At 45.1% G+C, this 25,743-nt stretch overlaps 1 protein-coding gene across 1 annotated transcript; it reads left to right on the top strand.

The window, feature by feature from the left end:
- Positions 1-8,936: 8,936 nt before the first annotated feature.
- On the top strand, positions 8,937-24,629 carry MTNR1A (melatonin receptor 1A; the record flags this gene model as incomplete). The annotated part of the gene is made up of 2 exons (XM_081129647.1): positions 8,937-9,162; positions 23,761-24,629. The coding sequence occupies 2 exons, from the start codon at positions 8,937-8,939 to the stop codon at positions 24,627-24,629; spliced, it is 1,095 nt and encodes a 364-aa protein (XP_080985773.1).
- Positions 24,630-25,743: the final 1,114 nt, after the last annotated feature.

Below are 25,743 nucleotides of genomic sequence, written 5' to 3'. Positions count from 1 at the left end.
TTGCCTGTTTTTCTTTCATATTTATACTCCTGTTCAGGATTTATTTAATGAATTGAGAAGGAGGGATGGATGGATGAGTGGGTGGATGGATGGAAGAATGCATGTAGAAATAGCTCTGTGTGGCTTCAAAGCGAAGTCCCTTTGCAGTTGCCAAAACCAGGCAATAATTACAGATGTAACCACTAGGTGGCAGTATATGGCTACATGATACGGCTCAGAATTCTAGGCTAAAGGTAAACAGCACTCTTATAAGTATTTTCTAACTAAAACCTTAAGTTTTCCTTTATATATATCTTTATCTTATTACTATTTATTGGCTGTAATTTAAATTTTCACCTATGGTTTATATGAAAGAGTCTTTTTGAAGCATTTTATCTTTCTGCTGTCAAATAACTCGCCCTACTTTTATATGATTTAATGTAAAATCCAGGTGCTATTTTCCCTGCGTATTTATAGTCAAATCCATCCATGCATCTGGCAAATATTTATTCACTAACTACTATGTGCCAACCACTGTGATATGAATTACAAAGAATCGAGTATTAGAACTTTGGAAAGACACTTTCCCTTTATGTAAATGCCTTCTTTATTTTATCAAATTATATATATATGTAGTTTAAACATCAAAGAGAGATCAGATGTTTAACAAAAAACTGCAAGTTCATGCACTCTAATCATAGCTCTTTAAGCTGTTTTTCTAGTTTTCTTTTCATATTTTTAAGTATACATATATATATAGTTTCTTCCTTGGGTCACTAATTTTAGGACTGTCTGTTGACTTAGTATGATATTAGAGGAAGACTATAGAACCTAGAAAACCCTACATGACCCTTGTTATCTCCCCATGATCTGCTCAGGACAGAGCTGAGAGTCTGGGGTCTCCCTTGTGTCCCGAAGCAGGCAGAAGCCTGGCGCTCGCCCCAGTGGTCACTCTTCCCAGTGCGTATGACCAGTCACACTGTCTCCTCTGTGGGCTCCAAGGTCGGCTTCCTTCTCTGCCATCTGTCTTCAGATGCTGCAGTGTGGAGCCCAGTGAACTGCTAGAACTGCTAGCAGTTCACTGTAACAGCAGCCTCTTACTTGCATTGAGAATGGAGCTGTTTAACTTTTTCCCCTTTCCCTGCTCTGAGTTTTCAAGAGAAGAAATTGGGCAGAAATACAATACTCCTTTTAATGAAAACACTAGACCAAGCTGTAGGAAATCAGTGCTTTGAATTGTCAGCGTGACCTGCCATAGAAATTTTGCCTGCTGTTATTTCCTGATCATTGGAACACAGATTAGTGGCCACGTGGTCAGCAGGGATTGGGGGAGGCTTTGGATGCCTGAGCTCTTCCCCCTGTGACGTCTGCAAGCGTGGGGACGTGGTCCTGGGAAGGGGGAGGGCAGGGTCCTGACGTGTGCCAGGCACAGCCCTCTGCTTGGGACCCAGAGCCGCCTCTTTCAGGAGAGCTTTCAGGAGCTGGACCTGAGTAACTTGAAGACCATGATAACATGATCCTGGGAATGCAAAGCTGCTTACGAGAGTCGGTGGCGATTTAAGACAAGAACATACTGAACACTCTTCTCCTGCAACCTGTTTGCATTAAACGAGGGGCTCTGGGTGTGTTCAGTCATCTACCAACTGTTCATTGAACTTCTACTATGTGCCAGGCACTGTCATGCTCCAAATATGCTCACTATAGCTCTTTTCTTGGTTTCCTCCAAGAATCTTGGGATCATTCTCTTAGGCAGGACAGTTCAAACACTTTTAATGGTTTAAAACATCGAAACATAAGCATTATAAGACATTTGAAAGGTGCTTGTTGAGCTTAATGATTAATAAACTCCAAGGGGGGAAACACAGCTTCTATTCATGGCTGCCTGTTGGCATTTCTGCTGCCAGGGGTGATATAGACCCAGCACAGATAGCAGGCCATCCACACCAGCACATGCGTGTGCAGAACTGTGCCCTTTTATTAGAGTTCCCATGATGACACTCCTGGTCATATACGGCTTACACCTGCTCAAATCTCAGATGATGCTGGAAGGCAGTCAGTCTCATTTAGTCACCTATATAAGAAGAAAGTCTTGTGACATCTTTTATATATTTCAATTTTTAAAAATCATAGAAGATGTCTATACTGCATTCCCAAACATGTAATGTACAGGTGTGTAGAGTAGAAACAAAATTGATCACTTCAGACACATTTTCTTAAGATTTCTGGAATATAATCAAGATTTTTTTCAATAGCCATTTTATAAATCACATTGTTTTTGGTTAAAAAAAGTATTTGAACAAGTCTAGAATTATAACCCTCTCGCTCTTAAACACATATATCATCTGTGTGTGTGTGTAATCTGATTTTGTTTTCTGAGGGCGCTACCTAAATTGGTTTACACACTTGGTGTCTTGTATCCAATTTTGCACCCTGCTTTCCCCACCTCGCAGTATCGATCTATTTTAGGATCACATTTCACAGTATAGATTTATAACTCATTTAACTATGTTGCTACTTTTAAGATCGTATTAATTTTTCACAGAAACCCCAACATTAACATCTTCATTTTTGCTCCTCTTTGGAACAAGTTTCTAGATGTGTGTTTTACTTGTTTTCAAATATTGCATATAACAGAACAAAGTTCTAGAACTACACCAGTGTAAGAGGCGGCACCTTTACGCGCTCACCTGTCCTTAACATCGATGTGCCGCTCTGCTGGGATAGTTCTGGGACAGCGGTTTTCCCCGCCTTTCCCACGTCACAGCACGTGTAGAAGATGATGATATTTTCACAGCACCGTCGCAGGAAGGGACAGGGCTGCTCTAACCCAGAGGTGCCCGCCGTGTATGGTGAGGCCCTGGGCGCCTCCCGACTGCCAGGCGGCTGGGGAGTCGGCACGTCCGTGGAAGGCAGCTCCGATGCAGAGATCTCCAGGAATCCCGCTGTCTCTCCTATGATTTATTCTATGAAAAATAAAGTCTAGGCAAGAACCGCATCACCTTGGTAAAATGAGCTTGCATTGTGATTCAGTTTTCAGGGACTTCATATAAATGTGCTACCGACATTTGCCACCTCGCAGAGCTGGAAGTCTCTCCCACCCCCTCGCCCCAGGTCCCCCGGGGCCCCCGGCCTGCGGGCCCCGCTCAGTAGCTGCAGGTCAGCACGGCCGCCTTCTCACGTGTGGGGACACATTCTGTGTCGTTTCTGATGGCGCTTCGTCAAAGGCGCAGGTTCCATTTCAATTAGCGCCCCAGCTGAGAGGGTGCCGTCTGTCAGAATTTAATTTCCTCGCCTGCAGTTTCCTGCCTCCACTTCGAACAGAATGAGCCACTTGAAAAGAATGACAAGTACTTTTTTCCCAAGAAAACCTCTGTCTGTGTGAGCACTTAGGTAATTAGCACACTTGTCACTGGGCTGTTGGGAAGTGTGACCATAGAAGAGGCTGCATTTTCAGATTATGCTGGACAGAGAGGAGAAAGTAAGTGGGTAACATCTGAATGAGAGCATCACTGGACCAGGTACGTCTTGTAAAGAGCTCATCACGCGGGGCCCGCAGAGAAGCGAGTGCAGTGATTTTAGATCAGAGCCTATCCAGCCATATCCAGGGGTAAAATGCAATTTTCAAAATGACGACTATTGCGGCAATTCATGTTCCTGTTCATGGATGCTAACAGTTTTAGGATAGGAGATAATACGGGGAAAGGAGCAGTTAATCTATCCCCACTGGGGGTGTGGACCCCCCACGCCTGTCTCTAAGATTTCAAGGCAGAGTTCCATGTCTGTCAAATCTGCAATGTTAACCTTCAGATGCCAGTGGCAGGAAGAAGCTGGTTGCAGTTTTTGAGCCACAGGCCTGAGTTCAAAACTGTGGCCTACCACTTTTTAACTATGATGTTGAACCAACTACTTAACTTCTACTTAGTTTCCTCGGCTGAAAAGCAGGTGGACTAGAAACCCATCGAGGTTGTGTGCAATCAATACAAGCAGCCTGAATGAGCGTGGTTCTTACTGAGAGCTCATTACACGTTCTGCACCCATCCAGCAACCCTGGATGATTATTCCCATTTTCCAGATCAGGACACCAAGGCACAGAGAGGATAACTTCCTGAAGGTCACTCCCCACAGCTCAGTGTTGTGACTGAAATCAAAGTCCTGACTCTGGCCCCAAAGCTCCTTCCCACAAACCAAACAGCAGCTCTGGCACAAAGCAGGTGTTCAGTAAATGCTTTGCTGTGGTTACTGCTTTCTTCCACTCCCCTCCCAATCTTCATTTTTTTAAAAATGTATCCAAAGAAAGTGTAGCGTGCTAAGCACCACTCTAGAACATGCTACAATTCATAGATGTTTCCTAAACTACTAGTTTAGATCATTGGACAAACTGACTCTAATCCAGGAGAGTTTGGGTCATTTGATTTCTTGTTTTGGACCAATTTGGTGCCTTCAACAGGGGAGACTTTATGTGATGCGGGTGCAGTGATGTCTGAAGGTGCTACTCTTGCTGTTCATTTATCCCAAAGTAATTTCTGAGTGTCTGCTGTAGCCCATGAAAGCCAGAAGCTGTGTTCGCCACAAGGTGAAGGGTGGACAGGATCAAGGCCACAGCTCTCGGCCTCATCTTTCCCCCCGATTCCTTTAGCAGAATAGAAAGAGTGCTCTCTCCGCTTCCCCTTGGCTCCACCTGCGGGTGCTCCTGAGGCTCAGGTGCGCCTCCCATCATTCATCTACTCAGTTCCACTTACTTTGTTGGGATGTGTTAACAAGTACTTGTTTAGTCTTGACTCTTGGCTACACCCTGTGCACAGAGAAGTGAACGAAACTTGGCCTTTGAGAAAAAATGTGTCCACGTGGCCGAGGGTTATGTATATGAAGCAACACATTTAATAAAAATTGAACTGCGATGCTTAGTGCTTTTTTCTCCCCCCCCCCCCCCAAAGCTCTAGTGTATGTTCCTGCTGAAATAACGGTCCCGTGTTCGGAGTCCCACTGGAATTTCTCAGAGGGGCTCAGCAGCGGTTCCTGGAGTGCAGGCCGGGGCCCTGATGCGAGCTGGTGGGGGCCCCTGGAGAAGCCTGGCTCCTGCTCAGATCACGTCCACCGAAGCCCCTCCCTGGAGGCTTAGGATGAGGCCCCGGCTCCAGAGAGGAGCTCCTGGCTCAAGTTCACTGGCACGCCGAGGAAGCCCGGGCCGGTCGGTCCTTGGCACGTCTCTCTTGCTTTGGTTTCGGCAGCAGAAAAACCCTAATGCTGTGGGGGTTGCTGATGTGTGCGTGTTCGCACGCCACTTCTTCATCATCTTCTCTCAGATGACAGGAAAAAAGACGCGTTTTAACGGATTTAGCTTTTGTGTTCGGTAATTTTTTGGAGGTGCAGCAAGTGGACCTATAAAGAAACGAATGAGGCAGCTTCTCACAGATCCCTCTAGCGAGCACGGACAGAGGACGCTCCCTGTCCTGGGGGCCGGCCTTCCTCCTGTCTCGGCACATGTGACAATAGCTTCCCCTCTGTTTGAAATGGCCCCACACCCATGGTTTTGTTTATCCAAATTCTTATATATTCCTATAATTTGGGGAAAAGTTTCCTCTATTTTTTTTTCAGTTTCATGAAGCTTTTTTCTTCACCTTTCTAAGAGAAATCGTATTAAAATACACGCTCTGGAACTTGATACTGAATTTACTGCCACTTTTTTCTATGTTCTCAATGTGCCTTCTATAGGCCCACAAGATACTAAGATCGAGTACGGGCGCCCCAGGTGGTGGCCATCCCCACGGGGTCAGCAGGCGAGGCTTCTGCGTCAGAAGGAAAGTCTCAGGCCTTCCTGGCAAAGCCCCCCTCCCCTGCCAACCCCAGCCCAGGCGCTTTGCTTTTACACCAGCAGCCACCTTTCCCTGATTCCACTGATTTCCTGCGGAATCACGGGGACATCTGTTTTATGACCGCCTCCACAGCGCACAGAGCGGGCACGTTGCTAACCTGCGTTTGTCAGGTATTTTCATGCACATCAACAGGAAACTCGAGCCCTTCATAATGCTCCTTAAACTGTTTTCCTCTGTGAGCGGTATTTTACTTGGATTAGAATGGAATGACACTTTGTGAATATGACATTAAGGAATAGTAAAAGATTATTTACTTTATGGTATAATTAGCACTTGTAATCAGGATACACGTATACTTAGTAAAACTATGTATACTCTAAATAAGATGTAAATCCTTGCATTGCATTGTTTTACGTCTTAGAGTTATGTGGTGCAAACGGATAAAGCCCATGCTAACTGAGCCAATAACGCAATACAGAGATTCTGAGTGAAAGGCATGCTTCCTTCTGGCTGTCGACAGCAGAAATAAATATTTAAAAGTCTCATGACTTTGACAAATGCATTAAAAATCCATTAATCTGACAAACAGCATCTTTTCCCTGATAAATTACAAGTTTCCAAATACGATAAAAGGCATAATTCATGGAAAGCACGTTACCGTAAAGCCACCGGACAGTAATGGGTTTTCTTATTTCCTCCTTTTACTCAACAAGTAATCGTTGGTGTCCATTGTATACCAGACACTGCGGCTGCTTCGCAGTCTGGCGGTGGGGTTCCAGCAAGAAAAGAGAGGTGCAGGGTGGCCCGTGGTCAGTATCAGGATAGGGGACACGCAGTGAACTGGGGGAGCCCGGCGGCGGGGAGCGTGGCCCAGACCTGGGGGAGGAGCCCCCGGGCATCCAAGCGGTTCCAGGGAAGCGGGTGGCAGGAGTGTTTCACGCAGAAGGAACGTGGGAAACTGGGAGGCAGAGGGTGAGAGCGACGCGTGAGGACCAGAGAAGGCTCGCGGGGCTGGAGAGCCGAGCCGGTGCGGGCGACGGGAGGGATGGTTAGGAAGGTCGAGGCCGGGAGGCCCAGTTAGGAAAGTTCTTGGGAAACCTGTGGAGCTTGGCTTGATTCACAGGAGCCGTGGGCACCCCCGGAAGGGTGTGTGGATGGGCGTATCTGCTTATGTGCTTTTAATACAAGGGAACTTTATCGTTAAATTGAGGGGGGGAATCATTGACTGCTGAATGTATTGAAGGGGAGTAAGATAGGAGCCGGGGGGGGGGGGGTGTTAATTAGGAGTCGGTGACAGTAATTCCTGTAAAGGACAATGATGGACTCAACTGGTTAGGTGCCATGGGATGGAGGGAAAGCAGAGGGTTACAGTCAACGGGGCTCGGTCTGTTTTGTACAAGAGGCAGAGCAGGTTTCAAGGCTTCCCTCACGCACTTCATACCCCCCCCCCCCACACACACACAGTGGTTGCCAGGGCTTGAGAGGGGCAGGGACGGATCAGCAGAGCACGGAGGGTTTTTAGGGCAGTGAAAATACTCCGTGTGACACCATATGGATGGATACATGTCCTTACACTATTGTCCCAACCATAGGATGTACGCCCCCAGGAGTGACCCCGCGCCTTTGGGTGACGCTGTGTGGGTGTAGCCGATAGATTCTAATAAAGGTGCCGCCGTGTGCGGGATGTGGACAGCCGGCAGGCTGTGTGCGTGGGACAGGGGCATACGGGAAACCTCTGTCCTTTCCTTCAATTTTACTGTGAACTTAAAATGGCTCTAAGATAAAATTGATTCATTAAAAACCCTATTACTCAACTCATTAATGTATCCACTGATTCCTTCCCAGTGCCCTCATTCTTAGTGGAGTCTCCATTTCTCCTCTGCATCCCCTCTGTACACCCACAGTGCACGCGGCCATGTGCAGGGCGAGGACCGTATTTTGGGCCAGGTTTGTAAACTGCTTCCTGAAGGAGCACATTAAGGAATGAAAGGGAATTGCCTTTAGCCTCGGGCTTTATCGTTAAGGCAGGGAGCCAGGAGGGCTCTGAAAGGGGGAGGCCCCGTCAGAGGTGCATTTATTTGCTTCCTTGGTAAGTACCATCCGGAGGCTTTGCTGGAAACTGCCAGGCCTGTCTTTCCACATCACACAGGCTTCGGGAATGGCTCTCCCAAGGCCCGGGGGCTGGTAAGTTACTACTGAGGTTGTAGATTCCGTGGACACCTTCGAAGGTCAGGTGGACACCTTTTTTAAGAGCTATAGGTGAACGTGCGGCTGTCTGCAGGGAGAGACGGGCAGGTTCGGTGGCTAGAGGTTTCTCCGGCCTGTACTGTTCCAAAGAAACCTGCGCGACCTGCCTGCGTGTGGCTGCAGAAGCAAGGTCGTGGCTCCTTTAAAACTGTCCAGTCAGTGACCTTTGAAGGCGACGTGAAAGTTCAGGGCTGCTCCGAATCGGGCTCCGCGTGGAGTCCTCGGTGGTCTCCAGCCGCAGCGCCCGGCACTCTCCTATGACCCGGGAAGCCTGCGGGGCTGCGCAGACCGCACTTGGGACGCGAAGGGCTGCGCTCAAGAAACCTCAAAACAGACGTAGCTGGTGGGAAAACTATTTAAATTGTGGGCGGCAAAAACGAATAAAAATATTAAAAAGTAACTTAAAAAAATGATGGGTGGCCTTTTCAGCACGCGGGGTGGAGGGGGGAGCTGGGTGATTTCTGTTCGATAGCCGGTGCGATGCCTGCCGCAGGTGGTTCCTTGACTTTTCACCTCTTGCTACCACCAGGCGGATGAGCGGGATGCTCGCGGGTCCCCGGCTGCCGGGTGGGGTTCGCGCCCCGCAGCCTGGCGCGAGGTCCCAGGAGGGAGCCCAGGGAACCCCAAGGCTGCTCGGGAGTCGCCGCCCCCCTGGAGCGCAGGCGGCTGGACCCCGGCAGCCCGCGCGGGGGCGCCGTCGGCACGCGGTGCGCGGTGCGGGCCCGGGAGCCGGGGCGGGCGCCAGGTGTCCCCGGGCCGCGGCCGCAGGCGCAGAGCGCGGCCGCCGGGAGGCGCTGGAGCGCGCGGGGCGCGGAGCCGACGCGGGAGGAGCCTGGCGGGTGGCGCGGGGGTCGGGGACTCGCAGGGGCGGCGGGGCGCGGGTGGCCCGGCCGCGCGATGTCCGCGGGCCCCGGCGGCGCTGCGGGCGCGCCCTGGACGGGCAACGGCAGCGCGCCCCCCAACGCGTCGGGGCGCGCGGCGGGCGGCGGGGCGGCGGGGCCGCGCCCCCCGGGGCTGGCGCTGGCGCTGGCGCTCGTCCTCATCGTCACCATCGTGGTGGACGTCCTGGGCAACCTGCTGGTCATCCTGTCCGTGTGGCGGAACAAGAAGCTGCGGAACGCGGGTAGGCGCTCCCGGGGCCCTCTCACCTGTCCGGCCACCTGCCCGAGCAGCTCCCTGGGCTGCCGATGGGCTTCTCCTAAAAAAAAAAAAAAAAAGTTAAATTCTTTTTTCTTAACAGCTGGGGACTTGGAGCCATTTTTCCTAACAGAGACTGAAGCCCGTCGGTTTACTTCCCTTGAACCAGCCCGTCAAAGATGTGTTTTCTTTCATAAAACAAGAATAAGGCTTCCGTCCTTCAGGGGTAGGGAACTTGGGCAGAGTCGGGGTCTCTTTATTTTAGAGAAAAACCCCGCTGTATAGTTTTCAGTTTCTGAGGTTTACTAAATTGAGAGACACTCGATACAGGTTGCGGGAAGTTGCTCAAAAAGCCTTTTCAAATACTATCAACGAACCACCAATTGCTTGGTTTTAGAGAGAAATAACGTTCCCAACTTTGTTAAAATTCGACGAAAATACTTTGGTGAAATACCGGTGCAGTCGTTTTAGCTGTGTTGTCAGGAGTAGCTTTCCGTTTTTGAGCATGCAATTTCAAAAAACCATGGGCTCCTAAACATGCCTGGGAAAGGGACTGTCATTCCTCCAAGTCAGACAAGTTTACACTTTAAAAATGGAAATTGTTGTAATACAGCGTGCATTTATATAACATACTCCTACAGCTAACTCTGTGCTTGAGTTACACCTGCTTTTTCCTCCAGGCAGTGAGTGGAGATTGTTTTGTCCTGGTGGGAGCCTGACCATGGCCCGGAGGCCCCTGGGTGGTCCGACCTGGACTGGTGATCAGGTGCCCAGCTCCGTGTTTGGAGGCAGACTTTGTGGACAACTGCATGGGGAGGGGAAGGAACCTTGCATTTCACTTACGGTCTGTAGAAAGCAATATTTCTGTTCCAACCAGGTAATTGATCAGTGTTGTTTTTTGTTTTAAATTTTGTTTAACTCCCTTTTCCCCCCTGCATTGCTTGAGACAGTGCATAGCTTAAGAATTAGTCAATAAGCACCTGATAACATGAATTGATTTTGAGTTAGTTCATAGAATAACCTCACTTCTTAGATGATTGGCGTAAACTAGAGGAATTCTGCCTTCAAGAAGAGGCTCCCAGAAGAAAACATAGGTGGTAAGCTCCTTGCCATAGGTCTTGGTGATTTTTTTAATCTGACGTCGAAAGCAAACATAAACAAATAGAACTACATGAAACTGAAAAGCTTGTGCACAGCAAAGGAAACCATCAACAAAATGAAAAGGCAACATGCTGAATGGGAGAAAATATGCAAATGATATATCTGGTAAAGGGCTGATATCCAAAATATATAAGGAACTCATATGACTAAATAGCAAAAACAAACAAGAAAACTTATAATTCAATTTAAAAATGGGCAGAAGAGCCCTGGTCAGTGTGGCTCAGTTGGTTGAACACTGACTGTCCCGTACACTGAGGTCCCCAGTTTGATTCCCGCTCAGGGCACATGCCCTGGTTTAGGACTCTCTCATCAATGTTTCTTTCTACCTCTCCCTTCCTCTCTCTCTCTCTCTCTCTAAAAGTCAATAAAAACTTATTTTAAAAAGTTGGCAGAAGGTCTGAATAGACATTTTCCAAAAGAAGACATACAGATGGCCAACAGGTACGTGAAAAGATCCTCAGCATCATTAATCATCAGGAAAATGCAAGTCAAAAACCACTGTTAGGAATGGCTATTATCAAAAAGAAAAAAAGGAGAAGTGTTGGCGAGGATGTGGGAAAAAGGCACACTTGTGCCTTGTTGGTAGGAATATAAATTGGGTTAGCTCATATGGAAAACAGGATGGAGGTTCCTTAGGAAACTAAAAATAGAACTACCCTACCACTCAGCAGTTCCACTTCTGGGTATTTATCCGAAGTTAATGAAAACGCTAACTTGAAAAGACAGCTGCAACCCCATGTGCACTGCAACATTATTTACAATAGCAGAGACAGGAAAACCTAAGTGTTCACTGATGGGTGGGTGAAGAAATTGTGGTATGTATACATTGGAATATTACTCAGCCACAAAAAGTATGAAATCTTGTCATCTACGGCAACATGGATGGACCTCGAGGGCATCATGCTAAGTGAAATAAGTCAGAGAAATGCAAATACCATGTATGATCTCTTACATGTGGAATCTATAAATAAATAAATACAGGCTCATAGATATGGAGAATAGATTCATGGTTTCAGGAGGCGGGGGTCGGGTGGGGAGGTTGGGGGATGGGAGAAATGGGTGAGTTGGTTTTGTTTCTTTGCTTGTGATTAGCTTAAATAAATTGATTGAAGAAGAAGAAGACAGGGCATGAGAAGGCCCAGTGCTGCGAGCATGGAATGAGAATTGTCCGTCTCAGCCGGGGACCGAAGCTCTCCCCGCTGCCCCCGTAGCTCTGGGTGCTGGGCGTGCTCTTTGATTGTGACCAGTCTGCTTTGCACTCTCCTTGTTGCACTATTGACGGTCTGATTCCTTACATTAGGGTTCAGTGACAGGGCTTTGGCTTTGACTTGTCCAGTGCATTCCTTTGTTCCCTCAGAAAAAAATGGGGGAGAGAAAGAAGTTTGGGCGCCATGCTAACTGAATCCTCAGATCAGCCCCGTGGTGGGGGGCCACTGTCACCCTCGTCACGGGGGGTAACTAGGACACGAGGACACAGATGTGTGGAGCAGGGCTTTATGTACAGAGCTCGGCCCCCCAAGCTCGCTCTGTTTTGTCGATATCAACACTTGCAGCACCTGGGAAGTTTGCATCCTGCAGAACCTTCCATTTAAAAATATTCACATGCCTGGAACAATTCTACTTCTGATTTATGGAAAAGGACTTCTAGGAAATGCTCCTTCCCCATTGCTTTGCATTTTATTTATTTGCTAAGAAATTTTTAAAATCTTCACCTGAGGACATGTTTATTGATTTGAGAGAGAGAGGAAAGGGGAGAGAGAGAGACAGAGAAACATCGATCGGTCACTCCCATACACACCCTGACCGGGACTCGAACCCAAAACCTTTTGGTGTACAGGATGGTGCTCCACCCAGCCAGGGCTGCTAAGCAAGTTTTGATAGGGCAGTTTCTAGAATAGTACGTCCCCACAGCCGGCTGGGACACAGACCCACCGTGAGCCCTGACCCGTGCAGCTTTTGAGCTTCGTGCTTTTGCAGCCGGGGTTTCGTACTCAGATGCCCCACGGTTGCGATTCAGAGCGCTGGGCACTCGGTGCGCGGTCATGTCAAACAGCGCTCGAGACAGTGGGTTCAAATACTTCAAATTGTTCCGTTTCTGTCAAATTTATTTTATTAAGGATGAAAAGATGGAAAGAAGAGAAGGGAAGAAATGAGATAAGAAAATAAGAATGTGAAGGCATTTTAAGCTTTGAACTCGTACTTCCTTTTGGGAAACTGGTGTAATCGTGGGTTATTTATGCCCCTCTCCTCCCCTCAGGGGAGCCTGCTGACACTTGATTTCCCAGGGAAGAAATTTAAAACGTTCAACAGGTGTATGCATGTCGGGGACATTGGTTAGAACACAACCCCCGGAGGCTTGGGTGCCGGCGAATGTCTGCTCTGCTCCTGGGCAAAACCTGATGCTGGAATCGGTGCTGTGAGCTCGTATCTTCTGAGGAAATGTCATAGTACGATGGGAAGATTCCTGCGCTGGCGAATGAGGATTCATACCCTTGCCACCCACCCTGGGACCTGAGAAAGCCTCACTTCCCACGTTTGGCAAATACAGAAAGTATCTAGTCTTTTAGCCTCTCGCAGTTGCTGCAGTCACCTAGCGATGCAGGGATGCATGTGAAAAGGGAGACTTGGCCGAGTGAGTCTGCAGGGGAAACTGATGCGTACTTTGAAAAACATAAAGCAGGTCACGGAAGGTGTTCTTTTTTCCCATGTACACCTAACGGGTGAGTTCCATTGTTTAAAATAATGGAACTGCAGACTTAGGATTTGTGCACTTTTCTAGATGTGCATCATACTTTAAAACCTCTATTAAAAATAAAGCAGGAGTGCAATAATAACTCGCCTGTTCAAAATCCAATTACCTGGCAATCTAACTTACCTAGAATACGGCCAGTACATGGAAATAAGCAAAAAAGAACAAGCTTTCATCTGCAGTTGATTTGTTGTGCCTGAGAGTCCCACGGGGCTGTCAGGCTGGGTCTCCAGAGATTGCAAGCAGTCAATGAAGAGGAAGATTGGTGCGCGGAAAGAAACGGCACAGGTCCCAAGCAGCATGGGTCCAAATAGACTCGTTCCAGCAGGTCTGAGAAACTGAACAAGCACAAGCTTTTGTGGGAGCATTTTGAAGAAGCAAAGGCTCCTGCTCGCCATGAACTGCTCCTGAAAACCACACAGTGGTACAAAATGTGTTCATTAGATATGACAGTCGGCCGTCAAGGAGTGGGCCAGCCACGTACAGTGTGTTCTGCCTAAGAAGACAAGGACATCATCCTTTAGAAAGTTACCTATTTAAAGTGGTTTACTATTTTTTTAATTTGGTGCATAGTAAACTATCTATATTATAAAATATATATATATATATATATTTCCCAGAATGATGTTAAGATGGTACCATGGACACTGTCATAGGCCATTCTGACACTGGTTTCGCTCAGGTCTATACTGAATATTATCTATATCCCTCCCGTATTACCACCCAGAGAGGTTCTCTAGAGTATGGAGAGAACCTGGGCTTTGGGCTCAGAGCTCTGAGTTTAAACTTGGGATGCACCAGGGCCGTTTGGAAGATGCTTACAGGTAGGCATGCTTACTTCAAAAATATTATTTTTGAATTGAGGCATAACATGCACACAGTAAAAGTGCACAAAACGTAAGTGTACCGCTGGATGTAATTTTACATGTGTATATACTTAGGTGACCATCGCTTTTGAGAAATGATTTGACATAAGGGTGTTGATAGACGGCAGTATTATTGTCCACAGTGTGAGCTAGAACTTATGGCAAATCTAAGTGCTGAAAACCACCAGCCTGAACTTTCTCTCTTGGACCATCCACACGCAGATTGTTGCCTGTGTTGAACTGGACTCTGCTTGTGTCCGTTGCTCAGGCAATGAAGGCTGAGGCTCACTGCCTTCTTCCTTGATTGAGCCCTTGGCCATTCTGTTTACTGTACCCTGGCTTTTATTTTCTCTTTCCCCTCCTTTCTTTTCCCTTCTCTTCCCTCGCCTTCTCTTTTCTTCTCCCCACTTGTCTGTCTCTTGTTTTTTGGCCTCCAATATACTTTAATCACCATAATTATATTCAATCTCTTAGTAGAGGTCAGACGTGTATTTCTGTTTCCTGATTGCGACTGTTGTGTCATTTTTATACCAACAAAAAAGACTTGTAAGTCTTTTAATGGACTTATAAGCATGTTATATTCTAGAAGTTCTCTTACGGGTTTCTTAAAAGAGTATTGGGTACTTTGGCTCTTACGCTCGCCCACAAAATCATTCAAACCAGCAGTATGGCTGAAATAATACTCAGAATTGCTGGGTTATTGAGACTTATGAGCCCTGACACTCTGAGTTCTGATGTCTGAGCCTCCTGGGGTCCTGTGAGAATGGGAAAGAGTGGTGTACAGGGGCCAGTGGAAGCTTCACCTAGTAACTCATAGATGTCAGGAGATGGCTCAGGGACGTATGATGTTGGGGGGGGGAGGTGGGTTTTGCATCAGAGATGGGGTGGAAATAAGTAGAAAGCAATATATGCCACTGCTTATCAGTTTAGTGCTCCTGTGTTGGGGACAAACACATCAGATCCCATGGGCAAGTGTGGAAGGAGCCTGTGCAGAAAACAAATCCAGAATCTGACTCCAGGGCTCTTACTGAATGGATGGCTCTGTGGTTGTGGATGAGTCATCGTCTCTCCGGATCGTCTTCACATCAGCAAAATGATAGGGTTGAGCTAACTCCAGTGTCCTTTGATTTACATGATTATTAAACTCACTCTGACTTTGGAGATTATAATGCTATGAAATTGACTAGCAATAAGGAGAATTGTGGATATAATGACATATTTGTATATCATGATAATCAGCATCATAAATCTGGGAAAGTATGTCCTTATGAAAGTGTTCCTCACGTGTCCTCAACTGTCTGGCTCACTTGTAACAAAGCTCTTAGAGACGAACGCCTCTTAAAGACATCTGGTTTCCCTATTTTACTTCCCGAGGGATGTTTACAAGTTTTAGAAATGTCCCATATAGTTTTCCCTTCTTGAAAGGGAGTGAAGTAACCAACAACACAGCCTGATTCAAGCCTCTTTGGGTGGATTCCTTCTGGTTGGGAAGTGATGGATTGCCCCTCTGGGACACAGGCAGCTTCTCATGAGTTTGGGTAGGATGAGCTGACCAATGGTGTATGTGCGTGAGCAGTCCTCCTGGGGGGCAATTTTCATGCCTCCAGGTAGGTCCCGGGGAGAGACAGGCTCTCCCAGGTCTGTAGAGACCCTTCAAAATGTAACTGACCACTCAGGAGGAACAGCCTGAATTGGCAGCCGCTGGCCATTTGGTCTGCAGCAGCATCCACGGAAAGAACAGTGGGCTTCACACGTGTGAGTGAGCCACTCTCGCCTAGGTGTTCAAAGGCAGATGGAAGGTAAGCACTTTTTGTTTTAAGTGTTTCTAAAATAATCACTCTCTCCTGCAATATCAGTTTGGGGTGTCCGTATTGAAGCCATAGATGTGGCTGTTCGCATGGTTTACTGGTGATTTAAACACCAGGGCGCTGTGGGATGGTTATAGCCAAAAACATAAAACAAAGTAAAAATATCCATATATGAACCGGTAGCCCAAATCCCAAACGAAAATGAAGACAATGCATCAGGACAATAATTTTGAGTCATTTTATCGACTCAGGAATTTTCTTTTTTCATTATTTTTTTCTTATGTTCCTCTGTTCTCCTCTCTGTAAGTGATGCTGCTCTGTGGTGTCCTTCATCTCCAGGGGCATCGGATGCAGGGTCCGTGGGACTGTAGCAGAGGTCTGATGCCTGGGGTACAGGCAATCGGAACAAGTACACAGTCTTCCTTAACAGTCTCTTCTGGCACCTTCAGTGTAAATTGAGACCACCTGTGATAAAACTTAAGCCCCTTTTTATTGTTGTGGCGCATACTTCATTTTTCAAAAACCGCTGGCCATCTTTTGGTGCACATTTCCATTTAAAATAGGAATATATTACAGGACCATATCAAAGCAATGCCAGCTATTAAAGGCATGAAGTTTTTTAATCTTACAATTTGATTTTAAAATTTATTTATAATTTGTGTTTGAAACATTTTTCAAACTTGAGAAAATTGGTAGAATTTCACTTTGTCTCATGCTTGTCACAGACAGCTGATTTATTTCCGTTTCTGTGGATAAAGTAGAAAAATAACTTTTTTTGGTTTAGAATGTCAAGTGCTTTGTACTTGCACACCGAGCAATTTACAGCTTTTAAAGCACTTTCCCACAATCTGTTTCATTTGTCCTTGAACATCCTCCTCGGGTAGATAAGAAAACTGAAACCCAAAATTCACAGATAAGTGATCAGTATTTCTTATCCCTGCACACAACCCAGTGTGGTACAGTGGGAGGAGCAGGGACGTTGAAATCAGAAGATCCAGGCTGAGTCTTATATCTGCAATACTTTCATTTGTAGTATGTTTTGGGTCCAGTTACTCAGTCCCCCTGAGTCTCAGTTTCTCCATCTGTCCAGTGGGTGTACTTATCTCACAGGGATCCTAGGAAGATAAATTTAGGTACCGCCCATCCATCCACCCACCCATCCATCCATCCATCCATCCATCCATCCATCCATCCATCCGCCTATCACTTTGAAGCTATAAAATACTGTACAAATAGTGGCATTATTAAGTTATTAGTAGTAGGCATTCTATGATTAGTTCTTTTTGGCTTGTTTTTATGTATTAAATGCTCATTTTTTTAATGTACTTTTTAAAAGCAAGTGTACAATATGAATGGTAAGAAGTGAAATCAGTCAGAAACTGAAGATTTAAGATATAATTCTCTTCTGTGACCTTATGCAAATTATGCAAATTCTCTGACATCTCTGTTTTTTCTTTTCTAATAAACACTATTTCTCCACAGCAAGTAGGGCTGAGATTCTAATTATTTCAATATCCACCTTCTGAGAGACTGATTGTTTCAATATCCACGCTGTTCTCTAATTTAAAATGGATCAGCTCTGGTTAGACGTTATATAACTTACAAAGTGAGCCCTTTGAAAATTTTAGTACCCACCTGGCGCCGTGCATAGTTATTACAATATTGTTGACTATATTCCCTGTGTTGCACTTTACATTCTGTGACTGTTTTGTAGCTACCAATTTGTACTTCTTAATCCCTTTAACTTTTTCACCCAGCCCCCAAACCCGCTCGATCTGGTAACCCTCAGTTTGTTCTCTGTATCAGTGAGTCTGTTTCTGTTTTGTTCGTTCATTTATTTTATTTTATTTTGTACTTTAGTTTTCACATATCAGTCTTTCTCTGTCTTCTCACTTAGCATAATACCCTCTAGGTCCATCCACTTTGTCAAAAAGGATCAGATTTCATTCCTTTTTATGGCCGAACAATATTCCATTGTTTATATGTAGCACATCGTTTTTATCCAATGTCTAACCACAATACTATACACCTGAAACTAATATAAAATAATATGGAATCTCAACTGTAATTGAAAAAAATTACAAATTTCCAGTTATTAAAATAGTTGCAGCAATATAACGGGCAGCATAGGGAACGTAGTCAGTAGCATTGTAATCACTGTGTATGGGCTCAGATGAGTATGAGACTTATCGGGTGGCCACTTCATAAAATATATAAATGTCTAACAACTATGTTGTACACCTGAAACTAATATTGTGTGTCAACTCTATTTGAAAAATGAATTTTAAGGAAGGAACAAAAATAAATCAGCTCTGGAAGCTACAGTAACTTTCTCAGACAAGGATTTTGCCATTCAAAAGTTATGACCTAACTTGTATGTACAGACTTGGAAAATGCTTTCAAGCTAATGAAGTCAATGCTTAATATACTCTCCAGTCTGATAGTATCTTGTTAATACTGTTGACATTTTCCTCCTATCTCTCTCCATGATATCTGAAATTATTCATTCGAGGCATTTTTTTACTTTTTAAGACATTCTGTTGATTCCCCCTCACCCCTTTGCATGCTTAGCTGTTGTTTAGGGTGCTGTGACTTTTCCCCTGGCTTGTGTAGTTCATTATTGTGGAACCCTAAATTTTTCCACATTTGCCAAAATAATTGCCAGAGTCCCCTGGAAACCTTAAGACAATGGTTTCAGACTCCAAAGTACATGATTAAATTTGGACTTGACTTTTGGCTCCTCCAGCTATTCATCTCTTGAGAAAGTAGCAATTTTCAGCATTAACATAGATAAGATAGAGCTTATTTTTGCCAGCTTTCAGAATCATTTCTCTCTTGGCTATTTTGAATGTTAGCCAAAGATAAAATAGTTCTAAATTAAGCCTCCTGCTTTCATTTTTTACTAAAATCTGATGGTTCTGTTTTTTTGTTTTGTTTTGTTTGTTTTTAAATACTTGCTTTGAAAAATATCTGCTTAGAGGTCATTTTAAATTTCCATAGTGTCTGGAGCCTAGTCTTCTCCTTATTAGCACCTTTGAAAATATTCACTAGGATACTTGAGGTGAATAGTAAGATCTTTGCAAGGTGCCTTGAATTTCTCCCCATTTTTCCTAAATATTTTAAATTTGCCTAGTTTACAGGAATGCCCTGTCTTCTATAAAAGAAATACACACACACTCAGGACTTTCTAGGCTACCAAAGGGGCAGTTAGTGGATTGTTTTTCAAGAAGCATTTGTGTGCGCAGAGCTCCGCGTGGTATCATCAGCATCCTCGACTCCCCCCCGTGATGATGGCTCCTTCATCAGCACCCTAACATGCTCACCTTCCCGAAGGTTGGCTAATCAAGGGGACCTGACCCCCGAGGACTCTATGTGATCTCTCGAGAAATTTTAGTGAAGTGTTACAATGCTGCAAATGAGGAATAAACTTCTCGACTTTCTAGTTGAGGTGTTCTAAAAATAATTTTCCTACAAAGCTATATACTTTTGACAATCACATTGAAGAATTTAGTCTTAGTTAAAAAAAAAAACACACAAGAAAAAGGGGAAAAAAAGTCTAGTTGGTGCTAAATATTATTCAGGCTGCTGAGGGTAAATTGAGTTACTGAACTTATGGTGTAAAAGGATGCTTGCCTGCTTTGCTATTGAGCACTTTTGGTGCTTGTTGAATTGCATATTTATTTAGATAAATATTTATTGCATACCAAAGTACAAGACACAATACAAATGGTCAACAAATTCTTGTTTGATTGACAAAATGTAAGACACTGTGTTAAGCTTGTGTAAAACATGTCTCCTGTTTTCAAAGAGATTACTTTCTATCATGGCACTTCTAAAATTTCTGTCCTTTAATTTTCAAATAAGTATAAAACATGGAGTATAAAGATAGGACTAGAAAAGTGTTCATATAGCAGAAAACCTTCTCAAAAGAAATTTGAAAGTTGGTAGGTGGATGATGGTAGCTGGAGCTCAAAGTACATAGTGATGAGAATTTTTTTTAAAAAATGTTAGCTCAGGGTGAAAGAAAAATAGGTAATAAATGGGAAATGGGAAAGCTACAGCACACATAAGGCAGAATTAATGAGAGAACTGCAAAGAAATTAGTCAGGAGTGGAGACAAAGCACAGCTGTTGAGGATAATACATTGGCCCCATATCTTTGGAAGGAAGTAACAGTCTGAGAAACAGCTCTTTAGAAACCCGCCCAACCGCAGCACAGAGCCGAAGGTCCGTCTGAGGTTGCCTGGCACCGGCCTGAGAGCGAGGCTGGGGGGTTGATATTCGTGCTTCATGAGTGAGGGGTCTCAGGAAGAACCTGAGGGAATGAGGGGAACAGGCTAGGGCAGAGGAAAGGGTCAAGCAAGGTGGGACCTCAGGTGGAGCCTACAGTTGGCCTGACCCATGAGGCTGAGGCTTCTGGGCATAAAATCCAACCACAGAGAGGGCCGGCCTTTTGTACTCGGCTCTCAGGGGTCATCCTTACCTGGTCAACTGAGGGCAGTTCTCTGAGGATAGATGCAGCTCAGCCCAATGCAAGCACCCAGCACTCATCCAAATTCCAGGATAAATGCACCAGCCTGGCACAGGGGACTGGGAAGGGCACTATAAGGCCTATGAAGCAGAGAGAACGTACAGAAGCAGACCAGAGACCAGGCTTCCCGTAGCAATGGGCACCCACAGCCAACATTTTGAGGGGCGCACAGAAGCAAATTAATTCTCCTTGGGCCAAATCATTGCACAGATTTGATTGTTCCCAAATTCGGAAGAAGACAGAGCTGTAGAAACATTGGTGATGAAAACCTTGACGGTCCAAACTTTGCACAGTATTATATTGGGAAATAGGTTTCTCTGTAATTCGCATAGCAGCAGAGTGATGCACAAGTAGCCGTTCAAATGGAAGTCAGCACGAGACCTGCAGAGCGCGGGAATTTTTAAAAGCAGCAAAAGAACTGATAAAATATAACAATCTGGCCCAGGATAGGAAATTTTTGCACTCTCACCTAGCTGGGATTTCACTAGTTAATGATACAGGTGCAACAGTGCTAGTGCCTGATTGAGCCTGCTGAGCATAAAGAAAAAATGTGGCTTCTGCTCCACTTCCATGCTTCAGATCTTGTGCAACATTCCTATCTGGACCATGTTAACACGTAACTGCCAGGAAGGGAATTCTGGGAAGCGTAGTTCCAGCTTAGCTAAATTACACAAACAAGCCCACCACAGTCCACCCCTTGGCAACTTGGTATCTATCTGTCTATCTATCATCTATCTATCTATCTGTCTGTCTGTCTGTCATCATCTATCTATCTACACACATATATACACCCACATATATACATACACACACACACCATACGTAACTTCCAGATAAAGGAAACATAATTATGCTCTATCTAACATAATGCAACTATCCTTGTAAAACTGAAAACCCACTCACCCTCTCCCCCAAAGATAACACAGTCTCTTTATTCGTCTTTGCATGATTTTCCTTACTCTTCTAGTCCAATCACTGTCCCCATTTGATATCCTGTAAGGGAAATACTGAGATGTGAGGGTAACTACTAACACATATTAGATGACAGGGGGAATAGAAGAGGGAGAAAGACAAACAAAATAACCTCCCCACGCAACACACACACACACACACACATGCACACGCTCCACACACACATAGCAAATGTGAGTCAGCTTCCAGATGAGCTACCTGAAGCCACATCTGCATAGAGTGTATGGCTTAATTTTTTTCTCCAAATACTTGTAAATGAGATGAGTTCAGAGAAAATTAAACTAATGATTTAATTAATATAATTATTTGAACAGAAAAGAAGCATAATTACTACAGAGTAAATGGAACAGAGGATGAAAGCCATGAAAGAAATCTATGGCATCATTTGTGTTTTATTTGTAAGCCCTTTCAAAAATTAATCTGTATTGGGCCAGTTTGTCATCATGACATTCTGGGTAAAAATGTACTGTTTTGATGACTAATTTGTACATGAATTTCATATATTATACTTTTTTATTGAATTTATTGGGGTGACATTGATTAATAAAATTATACAGGTTTCAGGGGCACAATTCTATAACACATCATCTGTATATTGTATTGTGTGTTCACCACCCCAAGTCAAGGCTCCTTCCCTCACTATTTCCCCCCATACCCTCTTCTACCTCCCCCGACCCACATATATTCTACTTATTTTTAAAGTATTGAATATGTTGAGTTAAACATTTATTAAAATATGCCCACTTTGTAGTTTAAATATTTCTTTGGAATTTGAAATTGATCTGTAGAACAAATAAATTTACACTTTATTGCTTTAATTTGGCCTCATATAACCACTTTTCAAATAAGTCATTTTTATGACAACTTCTCCAAAATTCCTAATTAAATGGCAAAATCTTGCCTTTTTTCGTCATGACTGCTATTTTACTTCACTTATTTATGATGTTTTTGGGGGAAAGTAAAAATAATAAAGGAACTTCAAAGGCTATTTTATTTCAGATATTGGGAGATGACAATTTAATTTACTTGATCAAGCATTTGAGCAAAAGTCTCATCTGGATACTATTCAGGATACAAATATGAGGAGGACAACCTCAGGGGACTACAGTATAGAAACACAGGAAAGCCAAGTTTACAAATAAATATAATAAAAGGCAAAACATATGGTCCCTCTGTCTGGCACCCCCGCCTCCCCACCTGTCAAGCTCACGTTCTTCCTGATGCCTCTTCTCTCCCTGTACATACTCTTGTTATACTTCTTTCTCTATATTTTAATTTTGCTTCTTTTTCTAAGATCAAGGATCATAGGACCCTTGTCTGTTCATTCCTGTTTCCCCAGCACCTGTCATATGCATTTAATAAGTTTCTATTGAATGGAATGTATTATAATTTAACCTAAATTAAAATGGCATAAATAAAATGATCTAGGAACCTTCAAAAGAGGAAGCTCTTCCATGTGGTGGGGAAAACAAGTAAAATTTTGGGCAATTTTTATCTAAGGTGGAATTGGGAAAATAGGTAGCATTTTAAGAGTTAGGGGGAGGCCATTCAAGGCACAGGGAATAGTAACAAAGGCCAGTGAGCCACTAAACTAAAGAATGTACTAGCCCAACATCTTATACAATCTGACTGGAGTTCTTTTTTATAGTTTAAAATGTGTTGCGTTATTATGTTTATATAGAAAACTATCACTTCCTCTGAATAGTTAAGGCTTCGTTTTTGTCCCTTAAGTTCCTTATACACCTAAGAAACCTTCTACCTTTTCCTGCGGTGGTAGGTGAGAGAGGTGTAGAAGCCCAATGTCATTTATCGAGCACTTGCTATGTGACAGGTAGTGCCCAGCATTCGGTCCTCATTTCCCTGCGAAGACACTGTCATTATTTCCATCTCAGGGAAGAGGAACTGAATTTGGTGGGATAGTGTCACTTGCCCAGTGAGATGGCGGTAAGGACGGGAGCCAGCAATCTCAGCCAGACAGGGGGGCCTGACCCCCTTTCCTCTTACCTGCAGCGTGATGGACAGGGCCCCGTCCCACTCCAGCAGTGGGACTTGGGGGCCCATCTGAGAGCCGCTGACCCCAAGGGCCAGAGGGCCTGGGACTTGGGGAAGTCACAGCAGGCCGGGGAAATGACAGGGCATGAAGCTTCTCAGGTAATGTAGAAGATTCCAGACCAAAGCTGTGATAAGAGTATAGTGGACTCCAGGTTTTGCGAGCGCAGGAGAGGCCAAGCAGCCCGCCCGCCAGCAGCGGTGAGGGTGGAACATGCCTGGCCCGAGGCTGTGGCATCTGGGACCCGAGGCACCGACCTGACAGGGCAGCTCACGGGCTCCCCTCCTGGCGGGAACAGCGTCCCCGTCACCCATCGACCCCCAGTAGCTGCGACGCCGGGTCACCCAGGTTGCAGGACGGCTCGGTTTTTCAATAACCGTGAAAGAAAACGGGCGTGAGCCGCGCGATGCCGGGGCTCACCGGCGCCTTCCAAACGCCTGTGTTTCAGGGAACATTTTCGTGGTGAGCCTCGCCGTCGCGGACCTGGTGGTGGCCGTGTACCCCTACCCCTTGGTGCTCACGTCTATCCTCAACGACGGCTGGAACCTGGGGCACCTGCACTGCCAGGTCAGCGGCTTCCTCATGGGCCTGAGCGTCATCGGCTCCATCTTCAACATCACCGGCATCGCCATCAACCGCTACTGCTACATCTGCCACAGCCTCCGCTACGACAGGCTGTTCAGCAACCGCAACTCGCTGTGCTGCGTGCTGCTCATCTGGGTCCTGACGCTCGCGGCCATCGCGCCCAACCTGCGCGTGGGGACCCTGCGGTACGACCCCCGCATCTACTCCTGCACCTTCGCGCAGTCCGTCAGCTCGGCCTACACCATCGCCGTGGTGGTTTTCCACTTCATCGTCCCCATGCTCGTGGTCCTCTTCTGCTACCTGAGAATCTGGGTCCTGGTCCTTCAGGTCCGACGGAGGGTCAAACCCGACGACAAGCCCAGGCTGAAGCCGCAGGACCTCAGGAACTTTGTCACCATGTTCGTGGTGTTTGTGCTTTTTGCCATTTGCTGGGCTCCTCTCAACCTAATTGGCCTCGCCGTGGCCTCGGACCCTGCCAGCATGGTGCCCAGGATCCCAGAGTGGCTGTTCGTGGCCAGTTACTATATGGCCTATTTCAACAGCTGCCTCAATGCCATCATTTATGGACTCCTGAACCAAAATTTCCGGAAGGAGTACAGGAGAATCCTGGTGTCCCTGTGCACAGCCAAGATGTTCTTCGTGGACAGCACTAACGACGGGGCAGGCAGGGCCAAGTGCAGGCCCTCTCCACTGATGACCAACAATAACCTCATAAAGGTGGACTCCGTCTAAAAGAAAATCAAAGCAATCCTGGCAAGATAGGAACCCTGCTCAAGGTCTGACGAATTTTGACGTGTGCCTCGCTCTTGACAGATGTCTAGGAAAACAGTGTGGTTGGAAAAACCATGCTCGTAAGAGGCTGCCTCTGTACTTTCTGAGCTAATGTGTGATCAGCCTTCTGAACAAGTCTCGAATTCTTATCAAGAGAAACACAGAGCTATGTGTTAATTGAAGACTGCGGTACAGGGATGGAAAGGGGTAATTTTAAATAAAAATGTTGATTGTATTCAAATGGGAAAAGTGCAAACTTTTTAAAATTGCAAATGGGTGCCACAAATGTCGAAATTGCTTTCTTCCCTCCACTTTTTGAAGATTTTTAGCAGGAAAACAAATGATGTGTTTTATTTATAATGAATAAATGGAGCAGAATGAGGTAAAGGGAATGAGGGACTCTGCACAGTGAAAGGCTGAAAATAAATCTGCGATTAACTTGGCAGCAACAGCCACTACAAAGTTTTCAGTTGGCGGTGTTGGCGTTGGGTAGCCATAGTCACGATCATAGATGGTTGTCACTCTATTAACAGTTGCATATTGAGCTAGACAAAGAGCTAAGTAGATGACAGAGCCCTTTTTCAGTTGTTAACAACCATAGCATTTTAAAGCCATTGCTACATATAAAACTCTGTGTGACCTTATTGGACACTTGGCCTCTTATTTTGTCATTGAATATCATTATTATTCATGTCACTGACCAGCTGCTTTGAATTGATCTCTGTTAATTTATTGTCATCTAATCAGTTCAGTTAAAAATGACAAAGAATCCGAGAGCTGTAGATTCTTAGGTACGGTGCTGAATGTGTTTTAGGCTGATTGTCTATTTGGGCAAGTAAATATCTAAACCAGAAAGTTTTTCTTTTATAGCTATCTCAAAACAATATTCTTTAATAATCCACTTTAGTATTTGATTGCCCTAGTAATTCTGAAAGTCTACAAGAAAAAAAAATGCGTAAACTGTGGTTTCATAAAAAATGGCTCTAGTTTACCCCAAATAGCTATTTGGGACCACTATGAGGTTTATTGCATAAAGTACTTCTCAGGAAATTAGGACGCTGTGTTCTTGTATTTT

Source organism: Miniopterus schreibersii (assembly GCF_964146895.1).
Source record: "Miniopterus schreibersii genome assembly, chromosome: 2".
Lineage (NCBI taxonomy): Eukaryota > Metazoa > Chordata > Mammalia > Chiroptera > Miniopteridae > Miniopterus > Miniopterus schreibersii.
The sequence above is the reverse complement of the archived record's forward strand: the minus strand, read 5'-3'. Positions and strand labels throughout refer to the sequence as shown.